This window comes from Besnoitia besnoiti, chromosome II (genome assembly GCF_002563875.1).
Source record: "Besnoitia besnoiti strain Bb-Ger1 chromosome II, whole genome shotgun sequence".
Classification (NCBI taxonomy): Eukaryota; Apicomplexa; class Conoidasida; order Eucoccidiorida; family Sarcocystidae; genus Besnoitia; species Besnoitia besnoiti.
The window spans coordinates 2,548,562-2,575,330 of NC_042357.1; the positions used below are offsets into that span (position 1 = coordinate 2,548,562).

Genomic DNA, 26,769 nt, shown 5'->3' on the forward strand with positions numbered 1-26,769 from the left:
GTGCACGCCAACACAAAAAACTGGAAATGAAAAAACTAAGCGCGAAAAAACCGGCGGTACGCAGGACTCGGGAGTGCAACCCACGCATGCGGAAGGGCCGCGTCCTGAAAACGAAACAAAACACACAGAAGACGAAAACTGCACACAGTGCGCTGATGACACACGACCCCCCCCCCCCTCTCTGAAATCTATCTATCTATTTAATTATCTACTTACCTATCTGTCTATCTATCTATTAGGCTCTTCTTCCCTTACTCTCTCAACTGCGAGGAGCCGCCATAGAAGCCTGGTGCCGTTACTTGCACGCAAAAGATCGCTGACTTTCAGAGACCGAGATTCGCCGCCCGGTGCTTTTCCCCTGAAGACAGAACGCGCGTTCGCAGTTGCCTTTCTCTGCACGTCTGCGTATGCAGGATAGCAGCGAGACTCCACCAGCGCTGCAGTTAGTCTCTGCGCATGCGATGTCTCTCCCATGACACACCGCCTTCTCGGATTTCATTTCCCAGCTTCCGCACCTGTCGACCCTCGGCTCTCTTCCCTGGCGCCTCTCGTCTGCACCCGCCTCTGTACTTCCTCTGTTTTTCTGCCTTTTCTCTCTGATTTACACCGGGGGATAGGCCAGCGGGCATGCAGATTAGCCATCACAAGTGTGGAAGTGCGTACGCACACTTCGCCGTCAAATCCCTTCCTCCTTGTTGTGCGTATATGTATCTACCCTTCCAAGCCCCCTTTCGTCTTCAGTTGCTCTGCCGTCGCCGCGCCCGTTTTATGCGACGTCCTCCTCCCTTTATGCTTCTTTCCTTTCTTTGCTCTGCGGTGTTTCTTCTTGATCTTCCACCTCATTCTGTGATTTTGCGGCCTTACCTGGCGGAACTCCTTCTCAGCAATCGCCATCTTGGAGTTGACGCGCGCAGCCACGCGCCGACCTCCAACGTGCTCTGAGTCCACCGACAAGCGCCTACAATCGTCAGGGAGAGAAAGAGAACGAAAAACAATCTGCCGCCACGCGTTCCCGAGCGAACAACCCATGCCACGCACATGTGCATGCGCTGCAGCGCAGCCCCACCGGCAACTCGTCGGCTGAGGAAATCTTCGCGGAGGCTTTATGTGGATATTGTACGTGTAAAACGACCCTGCGCGCTCTCGCGGCCGCAATGCCGCGTCTTCACACACGTTCAGAGACACCGAGACGCAAACACGAACAGATGTACACATAAGGAGACACACGTACACAATTATGTGAAACTTGCTCACGAATGGGCACGCACACATGTAAAAAACACGCAGCCGTTCACTACTCGATCCCTAGCGTCGGCTCAGCCTCCCGAGGCAATACACGCATAAACACGTGTATATACGTGCAGATAACCATTTAGTTTTATGATAAATTTGGGCTTGTGCCGGCAAACGCAGAGAAGAGAGAGGCGGGGGAGACATACGTTTTTCCTCCGTCGTGCATCGCTGGAAGTTCTTTCCCAAGGGCGAAGAGTCCCATTAACCCGTCCCCCTTTGACAGCCGCCATTCAAAAAAAAAACTAGGAAACTCTCATTCGCTACTTGAGGCAAGGCTAGGCGCAATTGAAACATCGCAGCAAAGAAGCGCCGCTCGCGGGCGCGCGCGTGGAGAAGAGAGGCATGATACATATGCCGAGACACGCCGGCGCGCGAGGCGACGCTCGACGCGGTTCAGAAGCCGCGGCCGCAGTCGGCTCTTCACTCTGTCGCTCCACAGCATCCAGAGGGGAGACAGTTTTTAAAACTCCACAGAGAAGGCGCGGAAACGTGAGGAGGCGCGCGAATTCTGCGAGACGCACCTAGCCAACTCGAGCGTCTCGTGATTGATGACCGAGAGCTGCTTCAGAGGCGACGACGAGGTGATCCACGGGTGCTGCAGGGCTGAGAAAAAAAGTGACGAACGGAAGAACACAGCTTCCATGTGCAAAACACACGCTGACGAAGAGAGAGAGATGCGAGAAGCGACTTCTGAAGAATGCCCGTCACAAAAAAGAAAAACCCGACTAAGCGATTCATGCAGGTGCTTTGCCTAAAAGGTCCGAGCGAGGAAGGGAAGCCGACAAAAAAGGCACTTCTGCACAGCAAAGAGGCACTTCTGCGTACCCTGGGCTGCAGTCAGACGCGTTTTGTAATTTCGGTCCAGCAGGCGGCTGAGGAAGTCAATGCAGCACTCCGTCAGATGTAGGCACTCCTTGCTGGTCCAGTCGAGCTGCTTGTTCTGAACCTCCCGCTGAGAAAGAAGAAAACCTCCAAGAGAAATAAAATGTTCAATTGCTGGACGAAACTCTCGACCGCAGGACTACATCCACACCTAGACACACACGTATGTATAGTTAGTTGATGCGCTGAACACGCACAGCCCATACGCCTGGATGATGCATGCACCAGAGGATGTCTCCAAATATACTTAATATATTTGTATATATATTTAAGTGCATTTTTACACACTGCATATTTACATATGTATATATAGATAGCCACTCAGTGCGAGGAGACGCGGTTCAGTCACGCTGAGACCTGAGGTTGTGTATACATTGGATGCATGAAGCTACACCTTGAAGCCACGTGTCGATTCGCGATAGCTCTTCGAACCAGATAAAAACAGGCAGCCGCAGTGCATCGCTATGCGCGCGGCTCGGCATCGTTATTTTGGGGTAATCCGTTCCAGAATTTTCTTTCCAGAAAAAACAATTTGAAGGACCTTAAATCCTACCGCGATTTGGCAAGCCTTCGCGCCCTCGAAGGGGTAGCGACCAAAAAGCATCAGATAAATCATCACGCCAAACGCCCACATGTCAACACCGGCTCCGTAGTTTTTGCTGAAGGAAAAATTGAACCAGAAACATCCGGCGAAAATACACAACCATCTACATATGTATGTATGGATATACGCAGGCCTGCATGCGCGTGGCGAGCAGCTTAGGCCAAGGCTACAAGAAGATCCCGTGTGAATGGGAGCAAAGGGCAGGCAAACGGATCGCTCGCGGGGGAAGAGCTGCATAAGTATGAGCAGCGCAGGAGGAAGGAAATGAATAGAATCAACGCATGCTTCCTTTACTCACCTGATCAACTCCGGCGAAATGTAGTGAGGCGAGCCGCAGAGGTCGGTCAGGTATCCGCACTCCGGAATCTGAAAAAAGCCGTCAAAGGCCGCATCAGAACGCGCGGTGAACGTCCGCATGCAACTCCTGCGAAGGCGACGTGAAAGACGAAAGGGCGCCCAGCCGAGGAGAGAGGGACGCGAGAAAGCCAAGAGACACCGACAGGGATGAGACACGCAAAAGGGAATCTAAATGAGAAAAGACACTTTGCATCCCTGCACACAGACGGAAGAGGCCAGCGCAGAGCAGCCGCTGGCACGACGTCCCAGATTTGGCAAGAGGGAAATTAAAAAATTCGACGCGAAAATCGGGAAATCGATAAAATCCTACCCTCGCCGACATGCCAAAGTCGATGAGCTTGATGGGGGAATCGGGCGTTTTGCTCTTGAACAAGAAGTTCTCAGCCTGAACACAGAAAATCCGCGATCTCGCAGACCACTTCGAAACACAAAGCGTCGCTCCAGCCTCGCGCGGCCATCGCGGAAGGCCTTACTTGACAGAGAACTCCATGGATGCGCAGCTGCCGCGGCAGGGGAACCTAAGTAAATATACACCACTATACGCGCATCAGTAAGCACAGACACACACCTCTGCACGTCCGCGCACAAAAACAGAATTCCCAAGTACATATATACATATATGTATATACGCCCACGGTTTCATACATACATGCACACATAAATACATATATCAATGCAGACCTACATACACGTGACGATGACTGCATGATGCAAGGAAAACCTGAGACCGGACGTCTCTATGTAGAGAATTTTAGACCTCAATGTCTTACCAGTGTAGATGATGCTATAGTATTTAAGCCTTTAAATATAGATTTTTAAGGAATACTATTCATAAATGTTTACAGGTGAAAAATAAATGAATGTGCGGACAGACAATATGCGGACAGGCGCCGGCACTTCGTTCTCACCTTGACGTCTCTGTGCACGATGCCTCTTTCGTGAAGATAGGCGAGTGCCGATACCATCTGCTTGCAAAAACTCGATGCGTCTTGTTCAGTCACATGCCGCCGCCGCACGATTTCGTGGAAGAGCTCTCCGCCGTCGCAGATTTCCAGCACCGCGTAAAAGAAATGTCGATCCTCAAAAAAGTCGATGTACTTTATCACATTTGGGTGATCTGCTCACGACGCAAACATCAACACATGCACATACGCACTTAAGTATGTATATATTTAAATGTCTCTGTACGTTACACATATATACATAAGTAAGTACTTAGGTGCGGGAGCGCAGGTGTACGATGTGCTGCAGAGCCGACCCCGCAGGAGTTGAGAGACAGCAAGCGGCGGCGCGCGGAGACAAGGCAGTCGGGTCGCCGCTCCGTGACGCTGCGCTGATCAGATGCACACCCTTCACTTCAGGCGCAAACACACGAATCTTGTTGCTTTGAAAATTACATCAAAAACACACTCTCCACAACAAACTGCACATCGGCGCGCTGCCTCTTGTGCTCCGAGGCGCTCCTGCTCCTGCCTCCACGAACTCCGCCAAAGGCCCGCCGCGCCGTCGCATGCGAGTTGTGAAAAGCACATCCCTCTAAACACCCGGAAGTTTGTTTCTTGGTTGATGTCTTTTTCGACGTCATGACACGCATGCAGAGAGCGTCTTTGGCTCTTTTTGCGAGACTCGGTGGGCTTTTGTTGCGCTCACCGAGGTCTTTGAGGATGTCGACTTCGGATTTGATCATCGCTTCGTTAGAGGGGCGTCCGGGCGCCATCTTTTCCTTCGCAGTCATGCGGCGCTCGATGATTTTCACCGCGAAGACTTCCCCAGAGTCTCGCTTGACACACTCGCGAACTTGACCGAAGGAGCCTGAGCCGAGGACGCGGCCGATGCGGTAATGTCTGCGGATGTCGTCCTCGTTCCGCGAAAGCAGCAGCGAGCCGCTGAAACAAGTTCCTCCGCCCTTCTTGCCGCCACGCACGCACTGATTCCCCATGCTGGCGACCCAAGAGAAACGAGAAGAGGCTGAGAAACGCGGCGCGAGAGAGATAGAAGAGAAGCGAAGGCGCAGGTCACCCCAACGACAACACAGGGAAAGAAGCGATAGACGGAACGGCACGAGGAGCAGCAGAAACGAAGGGACAGAATAGTAGTGAAGAAGAGAGGACGAAGAACAGATGAGACAGAAGAGAAAGAGGGAAGACAGGAGAGAGGAGGAAGGAGAGCTGAGACAGAAGCAAGCAGCACGAGAGAGGGAGGGGATGGAAGAGAAGAGAAAGACGAGAGGAGAAAGAATAAAGAGCGAGGATACAGAGGGAGACGAAGGGAGAAGGTACGAACGAAAGAACCGACACGCGAAGGCGAACAAGCGAAGCTGCCACGAAAGAAAACAGATGACAGGAAATCGGTGTAGCCGAAGATGTACGGCGAAAGCGAGACTGGAAGGCGAGAGGAAGAATCGTAGAGAAAACCGGAAACCGCGACGACGAGAAAACGCCAAGCAGGAGCGAGAGTCGAATTACAATGATGCAGACGAACGGAAAACGAGGCAGAGGATACGAACTAAAGAGACGAAAACTGAACAGCAGACTAAGATAAGAGGGTCACGCGCGGAGCAGAAAAGAAAGCGAGCGAGAAGAAAGATGACAAACCAGAACTGCAGGCGATGGCACACCACAACGTGCCCGGGTTCGTTTGAGTTGAAAGAAAGCCGCACACAGCAACGAGCGACGAGACTCAGGGCGAAGAAGAGCGCTGCCGCAATTCACTATACGCAGGGCGAACCGCGACCTTGCGTGGCTTGCGATCGAAACAAAACAAACGACGCGAAAAGCGTGAAAAAAGGAGTTCGGACTCACGTAGAGTAGATCTTGAGAAGTCTCATTCTCTGTCGCGCAGAGCGGCATGCGCGAAACGAGGTCTCACTCCGGCCGTCTCCCTTTTTGCACTTTGGGCGTTTGTGCGCGACAAGGCAAAGAACGAAGGAGAAGGAGGAAGGCAAAGATAAAACGCCTTGCGAACTTGCACACGCTCCGAGCGCCCCGTTTAGAAAAAGGGTCTCCCCACAGACAAAGGAGAAGGCGAAACCGAGAAGGAACGAGACAGACTGGAACCAAGAAAGCCAGCGGATTTGGAAACAAATGAATGCGCAGGGTTCAGGCCGCTTGCGATACAGAGATGCCAGATGCACCTAGAACGCACGACAAAGGCCTCTTGAAGCGATCCACGGAAGGGAGGGTAAAAACGATTCTGCGCAGAGACCGAAGGAGAAAAAAGGCAGCTACGAACCCGAGGTTCGCAGGCGAGAGCAGTCGAGAGGGCGACGCGAAAATGGGGAGAAGAGCGAAAACACAACCTAGAACGGGGGCAGGTCCCCGCGAGGAATGACAGACGTGTGTCGCAGAGAGGCGCACAGAAACGGGAAGCGCGAGAGGGAACGCATCAAGAAGAGGAGACGTTTGTCTCTCTCTCCCTCTCCTGTATTTGCCCTGTGTGGTTCCTTCTCTAAAGCTTCCTCCTCTTCTCGCTCCTCCGCCAGTCTTCCCTCTCAGCAGCTTTCGCCCGCCTTCTCCGGCGTGCCCGTGCATCTACATCTGGGCGTCCTCTGTCTTTCTTCTCAGGTTCCGCTTCTCTGTTGTGTTTCCGCGTCGGCTTTTCAGTATCTGAGGCCTGCCGGCACCGCGCATGCGAGAAGTGCGCAGAGGACGGGGGTTCTGAGGCCGTCACTGCGGACAGGCGATCCAGACACAAGAGAGAACGCCGGAAGGCCTCTTCTGGAAAGAAGCCGAGGCAGCGAGAGAGCTTCGAGTGCGGCTCTTCAGGCGCGACATGCGCACGTGAAGCGCAGAGGAGGAAAAAATCGACGGCAACGAGGCTGCGCAGGAAAGCGACGCGGTGCCTCTGAGCGATCTAGCCCCGCCCTGAAGAACGCCGCGTCAAGAGAAGGCAATCGAGATCGCAGCGGGAGACAAGAGCAGAGGAGTCTCTCCAGCAAGGTGAAGAGTTGGTGAGTAAGAAAGCGAGGCGGGAAACAGGAGAGAAGATAACGCCCCGAGCTGGCGAGGTCATGCGACAAAACTTACAAATGAACACCGCGTCCAGGCAGAGCTGCGCAGCAGGTGCGCACGCACGGGGTACACCAGGAGAAGGTGACAGCTTTCCCAGCTGCGAGAAACGCGGTTTGAGAGAAAGAAAGTTTTTGCCGGTTGAGCAGCCGAGGCGTGCGGCGAGATGAAGCGTCTCTTTCTCACAGGAAGACGATGGAAGTGGCGCTGAGGGACGAAGGAAGCATAAAGCGGATCCCAGTTGAGCAATCGAAGATGAACGTCAAGAATAAACAAAGAACGGAGAAGAAGACGCTTATGAACGCGATCGTTTCCGCGAGGAAAACCGTCGCAGGTGCTTCTTCTCCCTTCTGACGATGCCCGACTTTTCGCTCAGATCCTTCAGACGTGAGGCTGTGCCTCCCTCTGCGACCGCCTCTCGACACAAGGCAACGGCGACGCCAAGATCACCGATGCCGCAGCTTCTGAAATCGAGAACAAAGTAAAACTGCTTCTCAGGGCGACCGAACGCGCGACGAGCGCCGTCTCCTCTCGCTCTCCCGCGGAAAATCGAAGCGAAAGTGAAAGTGGGACTCTTCAGATGTACGTACGCCGTGTGCGACTGAGCAACTCGCCCAAACAGCTCGAGACCGGTGTATCGTGAATCAAAGAGAACTGCTTGTTTCGCCGTTGTACTTTCCGTCCGCAACTCACCGTTATGTCTCTCGCAGAGCTCCAGCTGTGCGCGAACTCTGTGCAAAGAGGCCGCCCAGCGCTGCTGCATGCGGCTCATCTGCAGGATTGCAGACAGCCGCAGGTCGCGGAGCGCGGAGAAAACTCGCGTTTCAAGCCACCGGAGACGCGAGTCCCGGGAAACCGACGCCGCGCGACTGAAGGGAGAAAAGCAAGCAAGCATCTAGTGCGAAAAGCAGAATATAACACGCGTGAAAGTCCCGCGAAAAACCGATGTTTCCCAGCCCCGGCACGGAGCCTCGACGCACCGCCAGACTGGCGATGGGAGATCGGCTCACTCTGTGATATAGAAGGGCGAAGTCAAAACACGAAAAAAAGACGCAGACCAACCCGTGACGACCTCCAGAGTTGAGAGCGGGGAGATAAAGACGTGCCTCTTCCATTCGCCATTCTCTGAACATGATTCGTTAACCGCGGCTTCGAGAAATCTGAGATGTGTTACTCGCCAGACGCATTGGGCAGGGATGGCAGACTGTGAGCACACACATACATGCAGCTTTTCGACGATTAATGAAGAACTCCACAAAAGAGTTGCAAGGGAAAACTTGATCATTCTTTGAAGTGTATGAATGTACACCTGTGCACCAATGTACATATATATACATATATAGAGAGAGACGCAAATAGATATTTATAAATATATATATGTTCTTCTTCGAATATGAGAGGGTCTAGTGCTTATGTGTCCTGTCTAGATGGATAGAGAGAGTCCGACTTTCGTAAACATACAAAATGCATAGTATGCAGTCACGTATATTAGTATAGCGATGCAATTTAGGCCCGCGGATTCGGGTAGTTCTGTATCGAGCTGGAGCAACAGTGGTGCATGCAGAGGAATTTCGTAAAAAGAAAGCAAGAGAACGGACGCGAGAGAGTGGGCGACAACCTCGTTCCATCGGTATTTCACGTTTGCGGGACGGGCAAAAGTCCATTTTCACTTCTTTTACGGGCTTTAAGCATCCAGCGTGCGAAGCTCAGGACTAGGAAATCTTAACAACATACATACGTGTATTATAGTGATATATATATTTTTATAGCCGTGATTCAGAAGACGTGTGCAGCATCTCATATGTTTTTTCAGGGCGACCGGCTACGCAGATGCAGATGAACATCCGTTGAAGTAGTCGCCTGTAGTTGTTGATTTTTTTCTCAAGCAAAAGACGGGCGCGGGTCCTTTGCGTCTCGAGCTGACAGCTTGTATTCGCCAGCGTAGAGGACATCGGCGCTGGAAACCGTCTCTTTTTCTGCATATATGTGAAGGTGGCGTTGAAAAGAAGTCGCGTGAACTTGTGTGTGTGCGTCCTCGGATACGTATGTGAATACCTGTATGTTCGTGTGAGCAGCCGCACGTCTGCGATGCCCAGGCCGATAACTGCAAAACTATTCATTGATGCCCAACATTTCCTGAACACAGATCTTTATATCTGTGTATCTATGCCTATGTACTAGTTATCTATATTCTCTTGTTCTCGATCTAGACCTGTGTACCGTCTGTCTGTTTATGTCTTTCTCAATCCATATATCTTTATCCACATGCATACCATCTCTCAGTACCCATATCTATCTGTATATCTTCCATCCATCTGTCAGATTCTCCCTGTCTATCTTCTATCAATTAATATATACATATATTGCGTGATTAGTGAGTGCAAGGTGTTCTGAAGGGACTGCTGTCGAAAAGAGGACTTGGAAGTCGATTCCATCGCTTGCCACGTTCACGAGTCCTCTGTCGCGGTCTGCAGCCACGTCGCTGGGCTGAGCGTAATTCCCTTTTGATTTGGCGTTTTCGAGTTCCCCCAACAAACTCGTAACAAAGAAATGGAATAACCTGCAGATCAAGGCGCAGAATCTGTAAAATCTGCGCAAAAAAAAAAAACCTCCGCAGGCCTCCGCACGCCAAACGTGCAAACTCACGGGCTGCATACCCACGCGGGCTACCGCGACGCCCCGCCGCCGGGTCAGCTGACCCCTCGCGCCGAAAACGCAGGGGGCCTCATGCCTATGCAAATATTTCGTAACAAATACTACTGTCTTTCTATATACACATTTACTCCCACAAACATGACCTAATCGCTCAGACAGTCCTCCCCATACATATATATATATATATATATATATATATATAATAGTTATGTATAGGTTGAACTTCGAGCGTCTCTTCAGCACATCTGAATAAACACATACATATATATCCATGAATCATAATATATATATATATATATGTCCATGAGTGCTTGCGGTCGCGTACATTTCGGAGGGGCTGTTTTGCTCTACTGGAATGTGTAATTTACAGTCCGAGTCCGGTTTTTCTGCCGTCCTTGCGCTTCATGCCTTGGAAGTACTGGAACTCCAGCTCCGAGTTGATCCGCTGCTGCGTCGCTGCGTCGAGTGTCTCCTTGCCCTGAAAAGAAACGAACAAAAACTCGAGAGGAACTCTAGAACCGCTCACGTCTGCCCTAGAGGCGCATGCGTATCCTGTGCTGTAATTTCCGTCATAAGTCGGGTTTTCTCTTTTTTTCGATTTTTTTCTTTTTTTCGCTGACCTTGATTGCCGCGCCAGCTGCCCCCTGCACCGGGTTGGGTGCGATCGAGCTTGCGTCGCCTTTGAATCCCATGAGTTTGAGGAATTTGTTCTTCTTTTCTTCGTCTTCGCTGAAGGACATGGAGTAGCGGTTAGGGTCCACGCTGCCGTCCTTCTCCTCTTTCCGCTCCCCCACGTCTCCTTCGGCGACGGCCGCTGCGTCTTTCTTCTCGCTTGCATGTTTCTTTCCGCCCCAAAGGAGCTTGCGCTTCTCCTGAACTGAGAGGCCCGAAGAGGAGGTCGCGGGGGAGGGCGAGTTGTTCAGTTTGTTCGCGTTCAGGATGCTGGCGAGGATGGCGTTGCCGCCGAGAATCGCGGCGTTCAACGGCGACGCAGAGGAGAATCCAGTGGGCGCCGACCCTCCACGGAGGCGCTCGGCAGCGATCGCGGCGGCGCGCTGCGCCAGCGACGCCTGCGCGGAGCCTGCAGGCGAGACGGCAGACAAGCCTGTGCTGATTGTCAGGTTCAGACTCGCGTTGTTCATCATCTCCTTCGCCGCCGCGAGCGCCAGCCCCGAGATCGGGCCGCCCGCCGTCGCCGCGGAGCCGAAGGCCGAGAGATCCACCAAATTCTGCATCTTCTTCTCCGCATCCAGCCGCGCCTTCGCCGCGTGCGCCGTCGCAATCAATGCATTCATCTTCGCGTCGTCCTCTTCGCGCTGCTTGTCATCCTCCGCACGCGCCGGCGCGTCGCTCCAGCCGCTCGCCTTCTTAACGTGCGAAGAGGACGAAGAAGAGGAAGAGGAGGAAGAAGAGCGCGAAACGCTCCGGGACAAAGAGTCTGACCGGCGGCGCGACGGCGAGGCGGAGGAGCGGCTCTTCTTCTTCTCTTCGTGGCGCCGCGACCAACGACTTTTGCGGCGATGACTCTCTCGCTTCTCATGGCGGCCTCGGCTGCGCGACCGACTGCGCTCCAGACGGCGCTCCACGAGATACGATGTTGAAGACAGAGAAGAAGAAGATGAAGAGGAAGATGAAGAAGAGCAAGATGAAGAAGAGGAAGATGAAGAAGAAGATGAAGAAGAGCAGGAAGACGGCGGAGGGCTCGCGGAGCGACTTCTGGCGTCTGTGCAGGGCAGAGAGCGCGACGGCCGCTCTAAGAGAACAAACAAAACACGTGAACAGGAGAAAATGAGACTGACATCCCTAGGCGTTTTCCGCGACTTCTGATTTTCGAGCGCGGCGCCTCCATCCGCGTCACGCCTTAGAGCCACGCACACGGCCCACAACGGCACACAGCAACAGAGAGACGCGACGCGCGTGAGAGCCACAGCAAACACGCCAGTGAAAAAAGAGAACGAAGAAAGAGACTCCTGAGAGGGCTGGCGGAGGAAAAAGTCGCGTCAACGGCAAGTATCAGGGGTCGGAAGGACGCGAATCCCCAAGTGAGACGAGGACTTCGCAGAGAACGCGGCTTGTCTCATCTTCGCTGCAGTCTGCGTCCCTCTTGGCCTCTACAGGATGACTTTATCTCTACAGGATGATTCGCAATCGCTCGCATCGCCCGCTTTCGCACGGAGCACAAAATGCACTTCGATCTACACGGGGGTCAGTTCGAGACACCTCGCGCATGCGCCGGTGACACAGAAGGGCGACGCCTGTCGGCAAAGACGAGACGATGAAAGAGAAGACAAAAAAGACACAGCGCCAGGAAGCCACAAGCGACAGGGAAGGAGCTCGGCAGCGCAGAGAGAAAGAGAGGGTTAGGGATTAAGGTAACTCTTCCTTGTCTCCAACTCGGGTCAGGGGCCTGAGACGTCGAGTGACCCTTCCGCGAATCTCCGCTTCGCAGACCGAGCAAGGAAGCGACGGACAGCCAGTGAACAAAGACCCAGAGAAGTAGAGCGAGAGAGAGTAAGAGCGACAGACACAAGGAAAAAGAGACAGCGGGAGAGAGAAAGGAGGGATCAGGAGAGAGGAAAAGAGTGACAGAGGGAAGGACGACAGCGAGAGAGGAAGAGAAACGCGAAGAGAAGGAATGCAGCGAAGACAACGCAAGCGGAGAGAAGAAGGCCGACACTTCCGAACCAACGGAGATTAAACCGCCACGGGCGCGTCAAGGGAAATGGAAATGAGACGCAGAATGTTCAGTTGCTCTGAGGGAGAAATTAGGCGTCGTCGACAAGGAGCGGCGGAGTAGCGGCAGGTCGCGATCTCCTCTCTGTGCCTGTTTTACCTGGGCGGCGATGAGATCAAGAAGCGCAGCTCTGCTGTCTGGAGTCTTCCCGACTCTAGAGACGAGCGCGATACTTCTCTCAAGAAGCTGGTTCGAATGGAAACAACAAAATTCGACCGTCAGAAGCAAAGCCATAAATCCGAGAAGCACCTCGCGCATCACACACGCCCGACGCCAACGCCTCCTCTCAGTTCTCCCCACAAAGCCTAACACAACCGCGAAGCGAGTGGAGGGAAACGAGTCGCAGAGGCACGCGACCCGCGCTCAACTGCCAAACCGACAGAACTCGCGGGCTCTATTCAGTTCGCCAGTCCCCACAAGAGGCCTCACACGCGCCGGCTGTCAGTACACGCGACGCTCGTCCTCGCTTCACTCACGGCACAGCGCCTCTCTGCCGACGGCCAGCGGCGAGCCGCGGAGGAAGGAACGGGGGCCTGAGGCCTCATCGAGGCGCGCTGGCAGACTAGCAGAGGCACAGTGGATGCAGACACGCCAGCCACAGAGAGCCACGCAAGGCACACGCACATTTCACCCAAAAAAATTGACCCAAGACACGCAACACCGACACGAACGCGAGCGCGTGTTTGGGCCGTCGCTTTGCGATTCCTTTTCTTTCTTTGCTTACCGGCGAGGACTTTGTACTTGTGCGGGCAGTCGGCGAAGGCAATGACCGCGTCGGAGTCGACGGCGTCGCGGTAGACGTCGCGGAGTCTCTCGTCGTTCACGAAGGTTCCGTTGACCGCGTTGAGCTCGACGAGCTTCCAGACCAGAGACATCTCATCCTCGCGGTGTCTGTGCTGGCCTGAGGAAGGCGAGCGGGAGGACGAAGATGAGCGTCTGTCCCGCCTGCCGCCCTCATCGGAGAGCGGACTGCGCACGCCTGGGCGCCCGCGCGCGTCCTCTCTGTCAGTTTTGCGCCGCTTCCGCTCCTTCTCGTCGTCGCGCCTCCGCGGGAGTGCCAGAGAGAGCTCCGCGTGCTGCCGGGAGATCGACGCGTGCGGCAAACGGATGCCCACGGCGCTCGTATTGCGCCCAATCACATAGGCCTTCTCCGCAGAGAGTCGCCAGCACTGCAGCGGCTTCACGCCGTCCTCAAACTCAACCAGGTACGCCATATCGCGCAGATTCCGGTGAAAAGCACGAATTGCGGAAAGAAGGAGACGAAGCGGGAGATAAGGCAGAGACGAAGACAAAGCAAGAGCCGCGACAGAAGAGAAGAGAGAAGGAGCGGTAACAGCGAAACACAGACGAGAAGGAGAACAGACAACAGCAGACAGGCAGCCTGCCTGAGAGGCAAGAGAAGCAATGACGAAGAGGAGAGAGAAAAGAGACGCGAAGACAGGGCTGGAGAAAGCAGAGGAGGCGAACGAGAAGACGAAGAGGGAGGAGATGACCGCAGGGAGAGGAGGCCAGTGCCGGGAAACAGTTTAAGACAAACGGTAGACATAAAAATCAACAACCGAGGAAGCGGAACAAGAAAAAAGAAAACCCACTCGAGACCGAGGAAGAAAGTCCTTGAAGGAAACACGAGGTGAGAGCCACAAGCGAAGGGACGCGTTGCCACTATGCCGGCGCAGGCACGCAGACAAAGCGAGAAGAAACGAGGGAAACGAGAGGACAGCAACACCACCGACAACAGACAAATCAAGGCGCATATCCGGCGATGTAGCGAGAGAGCTTCGGAGGACTGCAGCGCGCAACTGGCGGCGGCGAGAAACATCTGCGCTGCATGAGCGTCAACGCCCTCGGATCGTTGAGCGGAAAAGAAAACGAAAAGACAGCCGCAGCTGGGACGCCTTCGAGCGCGACTGCACCCGCAAAGAACCAAAGAAGAACGACAGCGGAGGAAGATCAAGACATACATTAAGATGGACAGCAAAGAAAATTCCCTTCGTGGGGAAAACAACACGAGAGGGAGCCACCGGAAGACAAAACACGGATTCGTGTGTGCCTCTCCGGACGGCGTGTAGCAGAAGGGAGAGGCAACTCTCGCGACGGAATCGAGAGCTCGGAAAAATGTTCCCCTGGAACGCGCAGTCGCTGTTCCGAGTTGTCTGAGAGCGGCAAATGAGACGAAAAAAAACAGAGAAATCTCTGCACGCCCAATTTCCGCGGCCGCTCTCCCGCCTTCCTCCGCGTGTGCGGGAGATAAGACCCGGGTGCGACGGACAGAATTATTTCGCGAGTTTCGAAGGCGAAAACTCGCGAAATAATTCTGTCGTGATAAACAGAAAAAGAGCAAATGCCTCACAGAAAAGTGCCGAAACTGCTGCACAATCTTCTCCGCGCGCTACTGAAAAACAACCGCCTTTCGTTTCACTGAGCGTCGCCGGAATACAGGAACTACGAGAAAATGGTGTGCATACACCGGTCTCCCCTAGACAAAGAGACAACACTGTTGTCTCCGAAGAAAGACTGAGAAAGAGAAAAAGAAAGTTTTCTGGAAGGCAGGGCGAGGACGGACCGCACGGCCTCTTGACATTCTCTCTCGTGCATTCTTTCCCGTGCCTCGTACCCATCGGCGTGTATTCGGGGTTCACAGACAGTAGGGACGTTATGTCGCACTGGCTGGAAAAACGTGCTATTCAGTCGTTGCAGTCTTCTCCTGTCTCTCCGAATTCTTCGGCGGGTTCCCTTGCCTTCTGAGGAGACAGAGAGAGCGTACGAACTCAGAGGCGACTCGAGGATTTGTGTAAGTAGTCAACGGCGGGTGAATCAGTGAGCATGCTGGCAGCCGACGTGTCTGGAAGAAGAAACCGAGAGGCCGTCGGATGAAAGAGCGACACTCCACTCGGGATTTTTTTGTCTCTCTAATTCCTGCGCCTCCTTCGTTTCATAGTCGGTCCCTTGCGTGTGCACTCAAGGGATAACCAGGCTGAGGGCGGTGACGCCCGCAGCTGTAGTGCCGCTCATTCGAGTTGAGTTGCCTCTTGCCCTCGTTGTTCTTCTGTGTTTTCCCCACAGTCACCATGGCGGCGGCCTCCTGCGGCAGCTGTGCCGCCCTTGTGTCTCCTCTCTCGCGTTCACAGCGCCAGCTCCTCCTCGCTACCTCGTCTGGGCCGTCTGTTCGTCACTTCGCCTCTCGCACTTCCTCCCCGCTGACTGCTGCTCCGCTGATTGCTGCTCCGCTGACTGCTGCTCCGCTGACTGCTGCTCCGCTGACTGCTGCTCCGCTGACTGCTGCTCCGCTGACTGCTGCTCCGCTGACTGCTGCTCCGCTGACTGCTGCTCCGCTTCCGCGCCTGGCTGCCTCCCACGGTGCCGTTCGGTCGTCTCACGCACGTTTCGCCGCGCGACACTTCTCATCCACGGGTTCATTCTCGCCTTCGCTGTTCGCGCGGCTGCGCGCAAAGCTGAATGAAATGCATCGTTTCTGGCTGCAAAAGACGCTCCTTGAGAAGGCGCGGTACTACTCCGTGGTGGCGAATACGGCTTTCATCGTGTTCATGAGCACCCGCCTGCTCGACTTGCAGAAGAAAACCGACTCGCTGTGGGAGGAGGAACTCTCCAAGAAGAGCGGCGAGAGCGAAGACTGGAAATGCTACCACGTCCACCGCCTCTTTCACAGCCAGTGCCGCGACTTGCCTTCGACCTTCTGGAGCTCGGGTGTACGTACACCGAAAGGGGGGCCCGCGGACGCCTGCACGCCGCTGGCTAGAGAGCGAAGCGGGAATGGAGACCCCAAAGCGCAACAGGGCGATGCGGCGGCAGTGGATATCTTGTGTCGGAAGCTGGAGCTGGAAATCGAGAAATGCAGAGACAGCCTCGTGCGCTACCTGCCCAAGGAGACGCCTGCGATGCAGGAAATCACTGACATCACCAACCTCCCGCCCTGGATCAAGGACCGGCCGGTTTACGTACACTACTTTGCTCACAAGAAGCGAGCAAACGGAGACGGCGAGCAAGGCGTGGCCGAGCCCCCTCCGCCTGCGTGCTCTTCGTGCCAATGAATCGAATGCTTCGGCGCCAAATAATTGTTTTAAATACTTGGCTGTTGCGTCACTTGTCTTCTGCAGTCTCTCTCCTCTGCCGTTTGTTCCCTCCATTCTGTCTCCCTGAGGCCTCGTTCTGGCCCCTCTGCTCTCATACTTTCTCTTTTTTTCTCCTCCTACCGCTTCTCCGCTTCCATGATTTCTTGCTAAGCTGTTTCTGTTCCAAGGTTTAGGGTTCTCCGTTTAGTTCTGTTTTCCATCTTCGCCGTTTCGAGCCTCTTGAGCGACTCACGCTTCATTTCTTAGTCTCCTCTTTGCTCGTGGCGTTGGGGTCTCTACACCGGACCGCGGCTTCTTGTCAGAGTATATCGCAAGCGCGATTTCAGTGCTGTTTTTCGCGTTCGCGCAGCTTATATTGTTAATCGCTGCGTAACAACGCACGCTGCGCGGCGTGCGTTTCAGGTTCCTGTGTGTCTCTGTCGAGGTTTTGTGTTTGGGGTGACGTGTCAAGAGCCCTCATATTTAGGCAGCTCAAACAGAAGTCGCGTCTGTAAGTAGCGCTTTAGGAACAGGAAGTTCGTTTGATGTGGGACAGCCGTGCAACGTCTAGCCAGTCACACGGCTGCTGAATCGGGCATTCAGAGCAGCGATACATCGCCCGTTTTTTCTTGTCGCTGTGGAATTTCGCTTACCACGCGAGTCTCTAGAGCCCTTACGGGCAGTGCACACGCTACTCTTTTGCAGTCGTCACGAGGGTACCGATGCACGCGGAACTCACACAGCGCCTTGAGTCGTGAGAGACAAGAGTTGAACACGTTATCCACGTTGATACAAAGATACAAAACTGTAGCGAAGCTGCAAGTCAACAAAGTTTTCCACACCACACTCCATGGCCTGACAGCGGCCTATGCAAAGCTCAGGACACGCAGGACGTCCGTGACGCTCTTCAGGATGGCGTAAAGCCGCCTAAATAAACTCTCAGGTCACGGACACACCTTTTCGCTCCGGCGAGAAGTGCCTATGCTATATATATATACATATATATATACATATATATTGTCTTTGCGTTTTTGTGTTGCATGACTAGATAAACATACTCTCAAAGTATTTGTTGTTTTGAAGGTGGCCACAACGAAGTGGCCGATGCTCTGAGACCGACGCGGGATGCTCTTAAATGAGACGCTCGCTCAATCGTGTGCCTGACTGCAGGCCGATTTGGGCCATGCGCTTCTTCAGCAGTCGCTTGCACGTGTAGTATATATATATATATATATATTCTTGGTGGAGCGACTCTTGAGCAGCATTGCGCAAAAGATTCATATATATGTATATATACATGCATGTACGTAGCGGGGCAACAATTATGTACACGTAGTCGAAAAGGCAGGAATACGTTACCCCTTCGGTGTCTTCGCGCCTTATAGGCTCTAGGTGCATGAGCCATCGCGCCCTTCATATTGTTGGGCTCGGCACTCTCCATCCCCTCTAAGGCGCACGCTTCTCGCTTCGGTAAAATGCTATTTCTACAAGGTTACTCGTGCACAGTTCGGCACAAGCAAGTTCCATATGGTAACAGTACACCACTCCCCTAGGCTGATATAAGACAGCTCAAAGTGTCGAGTCCCACTATCCTACTACATTAAGGTTATTCCACGTTCAGTAAAAAGGGAGGAATGAGCCAGCATGGAAGTGCTGATACAATCCGGAGATCAGAACTGTTAATATTATCTGACCTGTTACATCCGGCTTACCGTACGACCGTTATATATACGGTCGTTATATACTCGAGAGATTTACTGTAATGTGGATTAATAATCTCTTGATTTCTGCAGAGTGCAGATGTTAAATGGTGAGAGGTTCTGTAAATACCTCGCATGGCACACTTTCAGATTTGTGGTACGTTAAAAGAGAGCTTGTACGCCCCCAACAAAGTAACTACAGGTCTGTATATACTTACAAGGATAGCTCCAACAATAGCATTGCGAAAATGAATACCAGTTAAGTTGAACAGTCCATGAGGAAATGCAATCTCATAAGAGAGATAGACCTACGTAGAATGTACAGACTGAAATCAAACACGTAACTGCCAAAGTGAACACCATTATATCTGTACAGCTTGAATACAACTGTTTGTTTATACGCTGGATAAGCGCCCTATACTTATGCTCTGAACATGATGGACATGAACAGCTCAAGATAGCTTGGATCCGGTAGACAATGTCTGCGAGATCTAAACCGCTAATCCTACTCGAAGTACGTACTTCCCGAAAATTGAGTGTTTACATGAGCCTAGGAATCCCATTTTAGTGAGTGTTGCAGGGAATCTAGCTTCAGTTGTTATCTGATTAGTACTGCATGCGTGGTGAGTCAAAGGACTATGTTTCTTATAGCCGAAGCACAATTTCCTGGGTATCCAGTCCGGTGCTCTGCTTGTGATTTGAAAGTAGCCCCCTGTGGGCCTCGCCGTCGGACCACCTGGATCCTCGTATTCAAAGATATTTCTATCTTTAACAATTATAGATACACGGCCGGTAAACATTCACAAGAAGACAATTTTAGGGGTGTACGCGTGCGTCCAGAACGCTGGCGGAAACTGGCATCTGGCTTCGACGCTCCACGAGGCGGTTTCCTCTCTCTCCCCAGGCGACGTAGTTATACCGATAGCACGCTGCGACAGAAAAACGAGTCTAGGATTTGGCACCCCTATCCAGGCCCGCGAGCATAGGCGAGAAAGCGTTCGACTGCTCCCCAAAGAGCAAAAACATATACGCCTACGTTTACAGACAACACTCCTCAGACGCACGCGCAGTCCCGCGGGGTGGAAGAAAAGAAGCAGAGCTTCTGTGCCTTCCGAGACCGGCCTCTAGCCGGAACAGGAATCGGCAGATGAGATCGCACGGCGGATTCGTAAGTTTGCATTTCGTTTCTCTGCCTCTACCGTCTAGCGAGAAGCCCACGACGGATTCAGTCGACTTCGTTCCACTTCTCGGTCTACACAACTCTGCTAGTTTACAACCTCTCAAACGAACATGCAGTGTGCTTCTCGCCACAGTTCACTTCCACCGGCCGGAATGCTTTGGGGAGAGCTGTCCTCCCCTTCGAAGTTCCACCGAGTGGAGTCTTCTTTACCGAATCGAGTCTTCTTCTTCCAGAGGCCGCTGCGGGATCGTCGCTCTTCGGCCGGCGACGCCGCATGTGAGGCAAGTGACGCGGAGAAAGGAGGCCGAACACGGTTTCGGATCCCGCACGAAGACAGCTTTCCTTTTCTTCCGCCTCTGTGTTTCATCCGCCGCACCGCTTGCGGCGCCGTGGGCAGGCGCAGACGCGGAGCTTCCACCGCCGGCTACCGCAGGGACAGAAGAGGTAGAACTCAAAGATGATGAAGGGCCAGAAGTGGAGGAGGCAGGAGCGGACGGCGGACCTGCCGCTGAAGAAGGAGACTCGGGAGCCGGACCACGGGGGGACGAAGCCAGGCAGGCGGCGGAGGGAGGAGAGCAGGCCGCCGCTGAAGAAGAAGGAGGAAACGATGAAGCCGGGGGGGCAGCCACAGAGGAGTCGAGGCTTGGAATCCGGAGGTCGTCGCCCTCTCTCTCGCGCCTTCGCTGGAGCCGACGGCAAGTGCCAGAGCGGCGGATGCGTCGCCGCCGGAGGCGTCGTGGACTCGTCGCCAGTCCCGCCTCGGGTCGCGGCGTCGCTGCGCGACCAACTTCTGCTCCCGTGACCGCCGGCCTTTGCAAGGACTCGTGAAGCTGTGCCGTTTCCTCACCTCGTCCCGAGACGCTTGGCGGCGTTTCTACGTCGCTCTGCGAAGGCGGAGAAGAGCTGCGGATCTCCTGTTTCGATCGGTGCGCAGTGCGGGGCGAAGCGAGCGAGTAGGAGGCAGAGGAGGCAGGGGAGGCAGCGCAGGTGCCTGAACCTTCCCGCGAAGCAGTGGAGGCATCGGAGCAAGGAGCGAGAGAGGAAGGCGACAAGGAGGCAGCCAAAGGCGCGGAAGGAGACTCGAGCCTGACGCAGCACGTGAGGCCTGGGACGTAGGGAGTGAAGCAGTTTCTGCAGGCGCCCCATTTGAGGTCTGTGTGGAGACGGAGCGAGTGCTTCGCGCTGATGGCGACGGCGTCTTTGAACAGACTTCGCGACAAAGCCGGGAACGCAAGCACGCTGGAAACACTCGCTTGAACGAGAAAATTCACGTGGTGGTGCAAGGCATTCGGACGAGGCGGAGGCGCGACGCAGAGAGGCGCAGAAATCGAGGCGGCGGAAGGCCCCACAGTCGAGTTGGGACGATTTGCAGACGATTCTGCCTGCGTGGAGCAAGCGTCCTCCGCGACGCAAGACCCTTGGCTGAAAGGAGAGGAAAATAGAAACGCCATTCTCGCGGAAAGGCGAGAGGCCTATTCCAAGAAAAATGACCTTGACATGAAACACGCTCTTCCCTGCAAGGAATCAACGAAGAAGAACGAGGCAAAATCGGTCTTACACGGAATAGATCATGAACAACAAGAAAACAACAACAAAGTTATACCGAGAAAAATGCGCTGAAAAACCGATCTGAAAGCGTTGAGGGACGCTTGAGCGGCCCGATGGACCGTGCTGGGGTGTACTTACACCTCGGCTCCATCCCTCAAACTGCGACAGATATGTGTCTAAGTGAAAGTCATATGTTTTTTTCTGTTTAAGCGCGTTTGCAAGCTGCACCATCCAGAAACCGGAATGCGTCAACGAGATAGCTTTATCGAGTTCTCCCGATTGGCGGAGCTCTGCAATCAGGTGTCTGGCACGGCGGTTAGGGCCTGCAGGGATTCATTACATGGGAAAGCAAACCCCAAAGATACTCTCAAGAAGAGGGATGAAAGAGAGGAACGCTGCGGCACAGCAGAAGTATCACAATGAAGATAACGCTATTTCTTTCTGTGGATTGGAAGGTGAAGCAGACTGGTAGATCTGTGCACGCATGTTTTTTCGTGTGCATGTGGGCTCTGCATGTGACGAACTGGGACGAACCAAGCGATCAAAATACCTTGGAGGCGGGACAGGGCCATTCCGTATTTTTCCATTTCTCATTTGCTTCGTCTTTGTCCCTCGCATTTCGTGTCTACGTCCCTCGCGCTTCCATGATAGGGTAGCGGGGGAGGGGCCGTGAGGGTGTTGTCTTTTTTGGCGACTGTCACGGCGCTGAAAATATGCTGAGGAAGAAGATACATCCCAAGCAACTGAAGATTAATAGAGGAAATGGACAGCCACGAGGATGGAAGGGAGGCAGGATAAATTTCTGCAGGTGTTACAGCGCAACCAGCTATGGAGCTAGAAAGGCAAGACCTTTTTCGACGAGGCTTCCCGTTACTTTCTCTTTTTTTCAGAAATCAATCAAGGCCTGCGGACCGTGTTGTATTTTTTCGTATTTTGCCCCTCCCCCGGTTCTGGTCAGTGTCTTCTGCCTCCATCTAGCTTTATTTTCTCTGCTTTTCCTCTCTACTCGTTTCCTCATGTTGCTAATACCGTGGAGGAAAGATGGAGATGCAAGTCGAGAGCGTCGTGTTTTCTGAGGCTCAAGAAACACAAACAGCCCAGCCACAAACTCTGCGGGAAGCGCCGAACTCTCTTGGAAAGCATCAAAGCCACACTGAAGAGATTGCCGGCGCAAACGGCTTCTCCTCATCCTTGAATGAAGGAGCGGAGCGCGGAGAGAGAGAGCCGAATACGGACAGCGACGCGTCTGCAGCCGATTGCAAGGCGCTTCTGGCGAAGGCGGAAGGCCCGAAAAAGGACGAAAAGGAAACTCAAGCTCAGCTCCACACCTGGCACGCGCCTACGCGGTCTCTTTATCTGCTGGTTGCAGTGTAAGACACAGGGGACCGGAAGCTATCGCGGCGTAGATGCAACCCGTGAGCCGGGACGAACGCTCCAACTCTCTGTCTACGCACGAGTTATCTCTGCGTCAAGTCGCCTTCGGCAGCGTCTCAATCGGCATTCCGTCAGTCTTCAGATATTAGTTTTGACCTTCCGCGCCGCGTTCGCCTCCGTTTCGGGCTCCTGTGGTAGTTCTCGCCTCCCATATGCGCAAGTCCGATGAAAGTCTTCGTTTCTTCCTGCGTCGCCTCTGGCCTTCCCCGCTCTCCCGCCGTCAGGGAATCAAGCCTCCGCTCGTGGACGGATTGCGTGTCTGTTCTGTTGTGTTGTGCTCGCTCTCTCACTCCGCTGCGACGTGTCCTCCATGATTCGAGGCTCTCCTGCAGACCGGCGCGCGCGGCGCTGGTTGGCATGGGCTTCTATTTTGTACCTTTCTGTGCATTCAAAGCGAGAAGCGGGTCGCGCTGTCTTTCTTGTCGCCTTGTATGTGTCTTTTTTTTAGGAGATTCACGGCCCTCGCTGCTTCGCCTTCGTCCGCGTCGCCCGCTGTCTGTACGCGACAAGCCTTCGCGGCTTCGCTGCAAGAGGCACTGGAGCGCCTCTCGGGACGCCTGGGTGCGGAGCTTATTCTTGCTGATCTGCTGCACTTTGAGGACAACCTGGGCATCCTGCGAACCGACACAGAGTGAGCCAGAAGGCACAGGCTGCGTTTGCTTCCCCGCAGTACTGAGAGTTATGCAGGTATCCGCTGTGTATCAAGTGCATACGTATATATATATATATATATATATATATATATAATTATATACAGATATATGCGTGGTGTATTTGAGTTAGCTCGTCTGGCTCAGCTGTTACTCCTGTTGCCTGCGACTGTGAATGATTTCTCCGACTCGCGGCGTCTGGTGACTGTCGCCTCCCTGGCTGCGTGTTGAGGCGTCTCTGTGGTTTCCTTTTCTTCTCTTCTCAGGGGAGCGCCCTCGCTTCTTCTCGCTCTGCACCAAATTGCCGCGATTGGTGGCTCGCCGTGTCACTGCGTTCTGCTGCGAACCTCCAGCGTGCTGGGAGCCCTCGCAGTTCCGCGACGGCCTGCGGCGTCTCTCGTGCTTGTCTGACGACGTTTGTCGTCTTCACATGACAAGTGTAGCGGAACACAGTTGTTATCTGCGCTTCTCAAACCCTCTCGTAAAACGCACTCAGTATTCGCTGTAAAGCGCCATTTTAAAATGCATATATGTATGATACGTGCCGTATAGACTCACTTCGCAGGTGGTACGGCTGCACTCCAACCTCAAAAGCATGCCTGGGTTTTTGCACGTGTTCGCATCTGTTGCGTCTCTCCCCGGTATTCGCGTTTTGTTTAGCTCAACCGTCGGAATGCAGGTGGGATTGCTGCGTAGAGCTCCTAAAAGTGTCAACTCTGAACCGGCTGTCGTGCCCCCTGTAAGGGTTAGGGTTCTGCACTTTTCGTTTTGCCGTAGCTTCACGGGTCACGAGGCGCCATGACGCCTCGCCAATTATCTAGCACTCTCTGCATGGCTATGCATAGATCCACATTTGTTTAGACACCCTTGAAAAAAACAAATATTGTCTTTTGGAAAAACCTCCAGAGCGATTTTTATACAGGTGGCGAACTCGTCTCTCAAGTTCGTGACCCATCCGTTTCACGAAAGCTTCGCTTCTCGTTCCTCGTCACTGCATTCCTTTTCAGGGGAACGTTTCCCGATCACACTGATTCTGGTCTCAGCCGCTTTCAACCAGCGCCCATTCGGTCGTCACCGGCGACGTGTGGAACAGTAGGAAATTAATTCGATTTCGTAGCTGCGCATGCAGTATGTCTCTAAGATATCAGGTTTCGCGTTACTGTAGGCAGTAATTATCGCCATCAATCTGACAACGAACCGGTGCGGTCGGTCGGAGAGGATACACAACTTCACTTTTGTTTTGGAAAGACGGCGGCTTCCCATGTTTCTGAATTGATCCCCACCGCTCAGACCTGATGATTGATCCGTGGAATAGCTCTCAATCCTCAGTTGGGTCCCGTTAGCATTATACGAGGGAAACGAAAATGTCTTCAATTGGGGAGTTTGCTTTGCGGCCTTGACCGTTTCGTGTCGTAAGCCACTTGGAAACACGCCAGCGTAGAAAGGAGGTGAAGTTGACCTCTGGCACACCCCAAGCCCTGACTCGCCACATGAAATACGCATCACTTTGGCCTCAAGGTGAGTCACTCGACATTATTCCGTCGCGAGCTAGGTGGTCGCCTGGGTTTAGATAGTGGCATTTCGATGTAGAGACACACAGTATTCCAAGCCCAAAAAATGGACAGGCTCTGTCAGGGCTGGTTGGCGCTTGTCTTCAGCGAGAGAGTGCGTTAGACGCTATATTTCGCAGTAAGATCAAGCCTGTTTCCCAGCGCGGACGCCTGTGGCGTCTCGGAGTCGTCAGCATAGGTGCGCGTAGGCGATCCGTGGAAAGCTGTCGAATGATGCATGCAATCTGACTCTCAGATAGGGTCAAAGCCAACCGAAGGAAAACCACGTCTGTAAACCCGTGAATCCAGCATGTTGCTGGCAATCTCACCGCTAGGTAACTAAACAACCCCCCTGAAGGGGGGCACAGATCCGTGGGGGTTTATATACCCGCGGGCAGGAAATGCGATGTGGTAGGACAGTACCCAATGAACGAGGAGCAAAAACGCAATCGCATGTTTGCAGGGCTCTGTGACACGTGACTTGCTTGCAAACTTCCAGTTGAAGGCGTATCCCTTGGAACTTGCTGTCTTCCCGAAGAATTCGAGTCTCTCTTTAGAAATCAAAAAGTTTGTCTGCGAGGAGTTCTTTGGATTGCCGACATCGCCAGGCCGAGGCGTATACTGGAAGGCGAGAGTGCCCCGCCCAATCCACGCACTGCTCTGGGGGGGATTTCTCGTGTTCGAAGTTCTATCCCACGACAATTGGTTTAACGCTACCTGCGCGGAAGGTATGGACCGCATTGATCGCGGCTTCTGTCAAAGGCGTTTGTTTCTCTCTCTTACCTTTGACGTTCTACCCGCCGGGATGACCCGCCGCCGTGCACGAGGAACAATGGAGTCGACAGCGTGTACACTGCAACGACAAGCCATAAATCACACTCCAGCAATACGGAGCTTCTGTATATAAAAGGTCTGTTTTGGAGGACTACGGTTCGCGGCTGTCTGTCTCAACTGGATTGTGATGCGCGCCGCGTGTGACACACCTAAGGAGACGTGCACTTCTGAAGACATTCGAATTTCGCTGACCCCATCCAACCCCAGTGTAACACTGAAGTGCGGGAAAAATGCAATCCTTTCTCCGGAAAGCGGCAAACAATGTTTCGATTACACAAGTGGAAGGTGCGAAACATCATCCAACAGGCTTTTAACGACATCCTCCTGCCGGGCGGACAGACTGCGTGGAATGACAGCACGCTGGACATCGCCTCCTTTTCGAAAAAAGCCAAGACAGTATGTTTCTAATGCAGGGAGAAACAAAGCTTGAGAGTGAATTGTACGGCAACTGTTGACGTGGTAAAGGTTCTAGAGAGCTGCACCCGCGATGCATCAACCGGACAAAAAGACCCGACCTAATTCTCGAGTTGGCAATGTACAAGCCTGTGCTGTTCAAGTGCGCAGACAGTTCTGATCAGCATGCTCCAGCTGGTGAGCCCGCGTTCAGGGGAGAAGACTGCAAAGAACCTAAGGAAGTTGCTACCGAAATCGAAAAGAAGGGTGACAAATCTCGTAGTTTGGTCGTCACGCTGAAAAAAGACCTCCCTGAGAACCACACGTACTGCTACAAATGCAAAAAAGCATTGGAGAGGGTCACGCACGCGACGCAGCAGAGTGCAACGTCAAATCAGAGTCACATCCACAACAACCGACACTGCCTCACACAGAGCCAGGCTCGTCCACGGAGACATCTGAGCCACCGCCCGAGTCCGGAACGGCGAAAGCTCTGAACGTTTACCTGTCGGTTACACTAGCGACGGCACTTGTCTCACAAACTTACTGAGGGCTGCGGCGGAGGCATCCGTGGTTGACGAAGGGGTGGCCCCATTCAGCTGGCACGCGCAGCACAGCGTACAACACGGGAGATCGAAGGGTTCGGTCTCCGTTGGAATGTGCCTCGTATCTAGTTCACGCGTCTGTACTTTTCGCCGTATAGCGCCCGCCAAACACAAATGCGAAGGCGGACCTGAAACTGTGCATTTCTGACCTCGGTTCAAATCATCACTTATATACGATGCTCTCCCAAACACTATACTGTTGCCGGGGGCTGCGCTGCAGTCAAATGGAATGCCTGATTCAAAGTTAGAAGGAGCATCGCTGACCACCTTGAG

The 26,769-nt window shown here is 53.4% G+C and overlaps 5 protein-coding genes across 5 annotated transcripts; 2 read left to right on the forward strand and 3 right to left on the reverse strand.

Moving 5' to 3' along the window:
* Positions 1-295: 295 nt before the first annotated feature.
* BESB_037140 (ULK kinase) lies at positions 296-5,075 on the reverse strand (the record flags this gene model as incomplete). Its single annotated transcript, XM_029362300.1, has 9 exons — positions 296-358; positions 865-958; positions 1,815-1,896; positions 2,119-2,245; positions 2,729-2,834; positions 3,078-3,145; positions 3,447-3,521; positions 4,045-4,253; positions 4,787-5,075. 9 exons carry the CDS (start codon positions 5,073-5,075, stop codon positions 296-298), a joined length of 1,113 nt encoding a protein of 370 aa, XP_029221265.1.
* Positions 5,076-10,162: 5,087 nt separating this feature from the next.
* On the reverse strand, positions 10,163-13,746 carry BESB_037150 (uncharacterized protein; the record flags this gene model as incomplete). Its single annotated transcript, XM_029362301.1, has 3 exons — positions 10,163-10,276; positions 10,419-11,551; positions 13,257-13,746. 3 exons carry the CDS (start codon positions 13,744-13,746, stop codon positions 10,163-10,165), a joined length of 1,737 nt encoding a protein of 578 aa, XP_029221266.1.
* A 1,854-nt stretch (positions 13,747-15,600) lies between these two features.
* On the forward strand, positions 15,601-16,581 carry BESB_037160 (uncharacterized protein; the record flags this gene model as incomplete). The annotated part of the gene is made up of 1 exon (XM_029362302.1): positions 15,601-16,581. One exon carries the CDS (start codon positions 15,601-15,603, stop codon positions 16,579-16,581), a length of 981 nt encoding a protein of 326 aa, XP_029221267.1.
* Positions 16,582-19,688: 3,107 nt separating this feature from the next.
* Positions 19,689-20,933, reverse strand: BESB_037170 (Sodium:neurotransmitter symporter family protein; the record flags this gene model as incomplete). Its single annotated transcript, XM_029362303.1, has 1 exon — positions 19,689-20,933. One exon carries the CDS (start codon positions 20,931-20,933, stop codon positions 19,689-19,691), a length of 1,245 nt encoding a protein of 414 aa, XP_029221268.1.
* A 1,138-nt stretch (positions 20,934-22,071) lies between these two features.
* BESB_037180 (uncharacterized protein) lies at positions 22,072-23,525 on the forward strand (the record flags this gene model as incomplete). The annotated part of the gene is made up of 3 exons (XM_029362304.1): positions 22,072-22,400; positions 22,913-23,095; positions 23,381-23,525. The coding sequence occupies 3 exons, from the start codon at positions 22,072-22,074 to the stop codon at positions 23,523-23,525; spliced, it is 657 nt and encodes a 218-aa protein (XP_029221269.1).
* Positions 23,526-26,769: the final 3,244 nt, after the last annotated feature.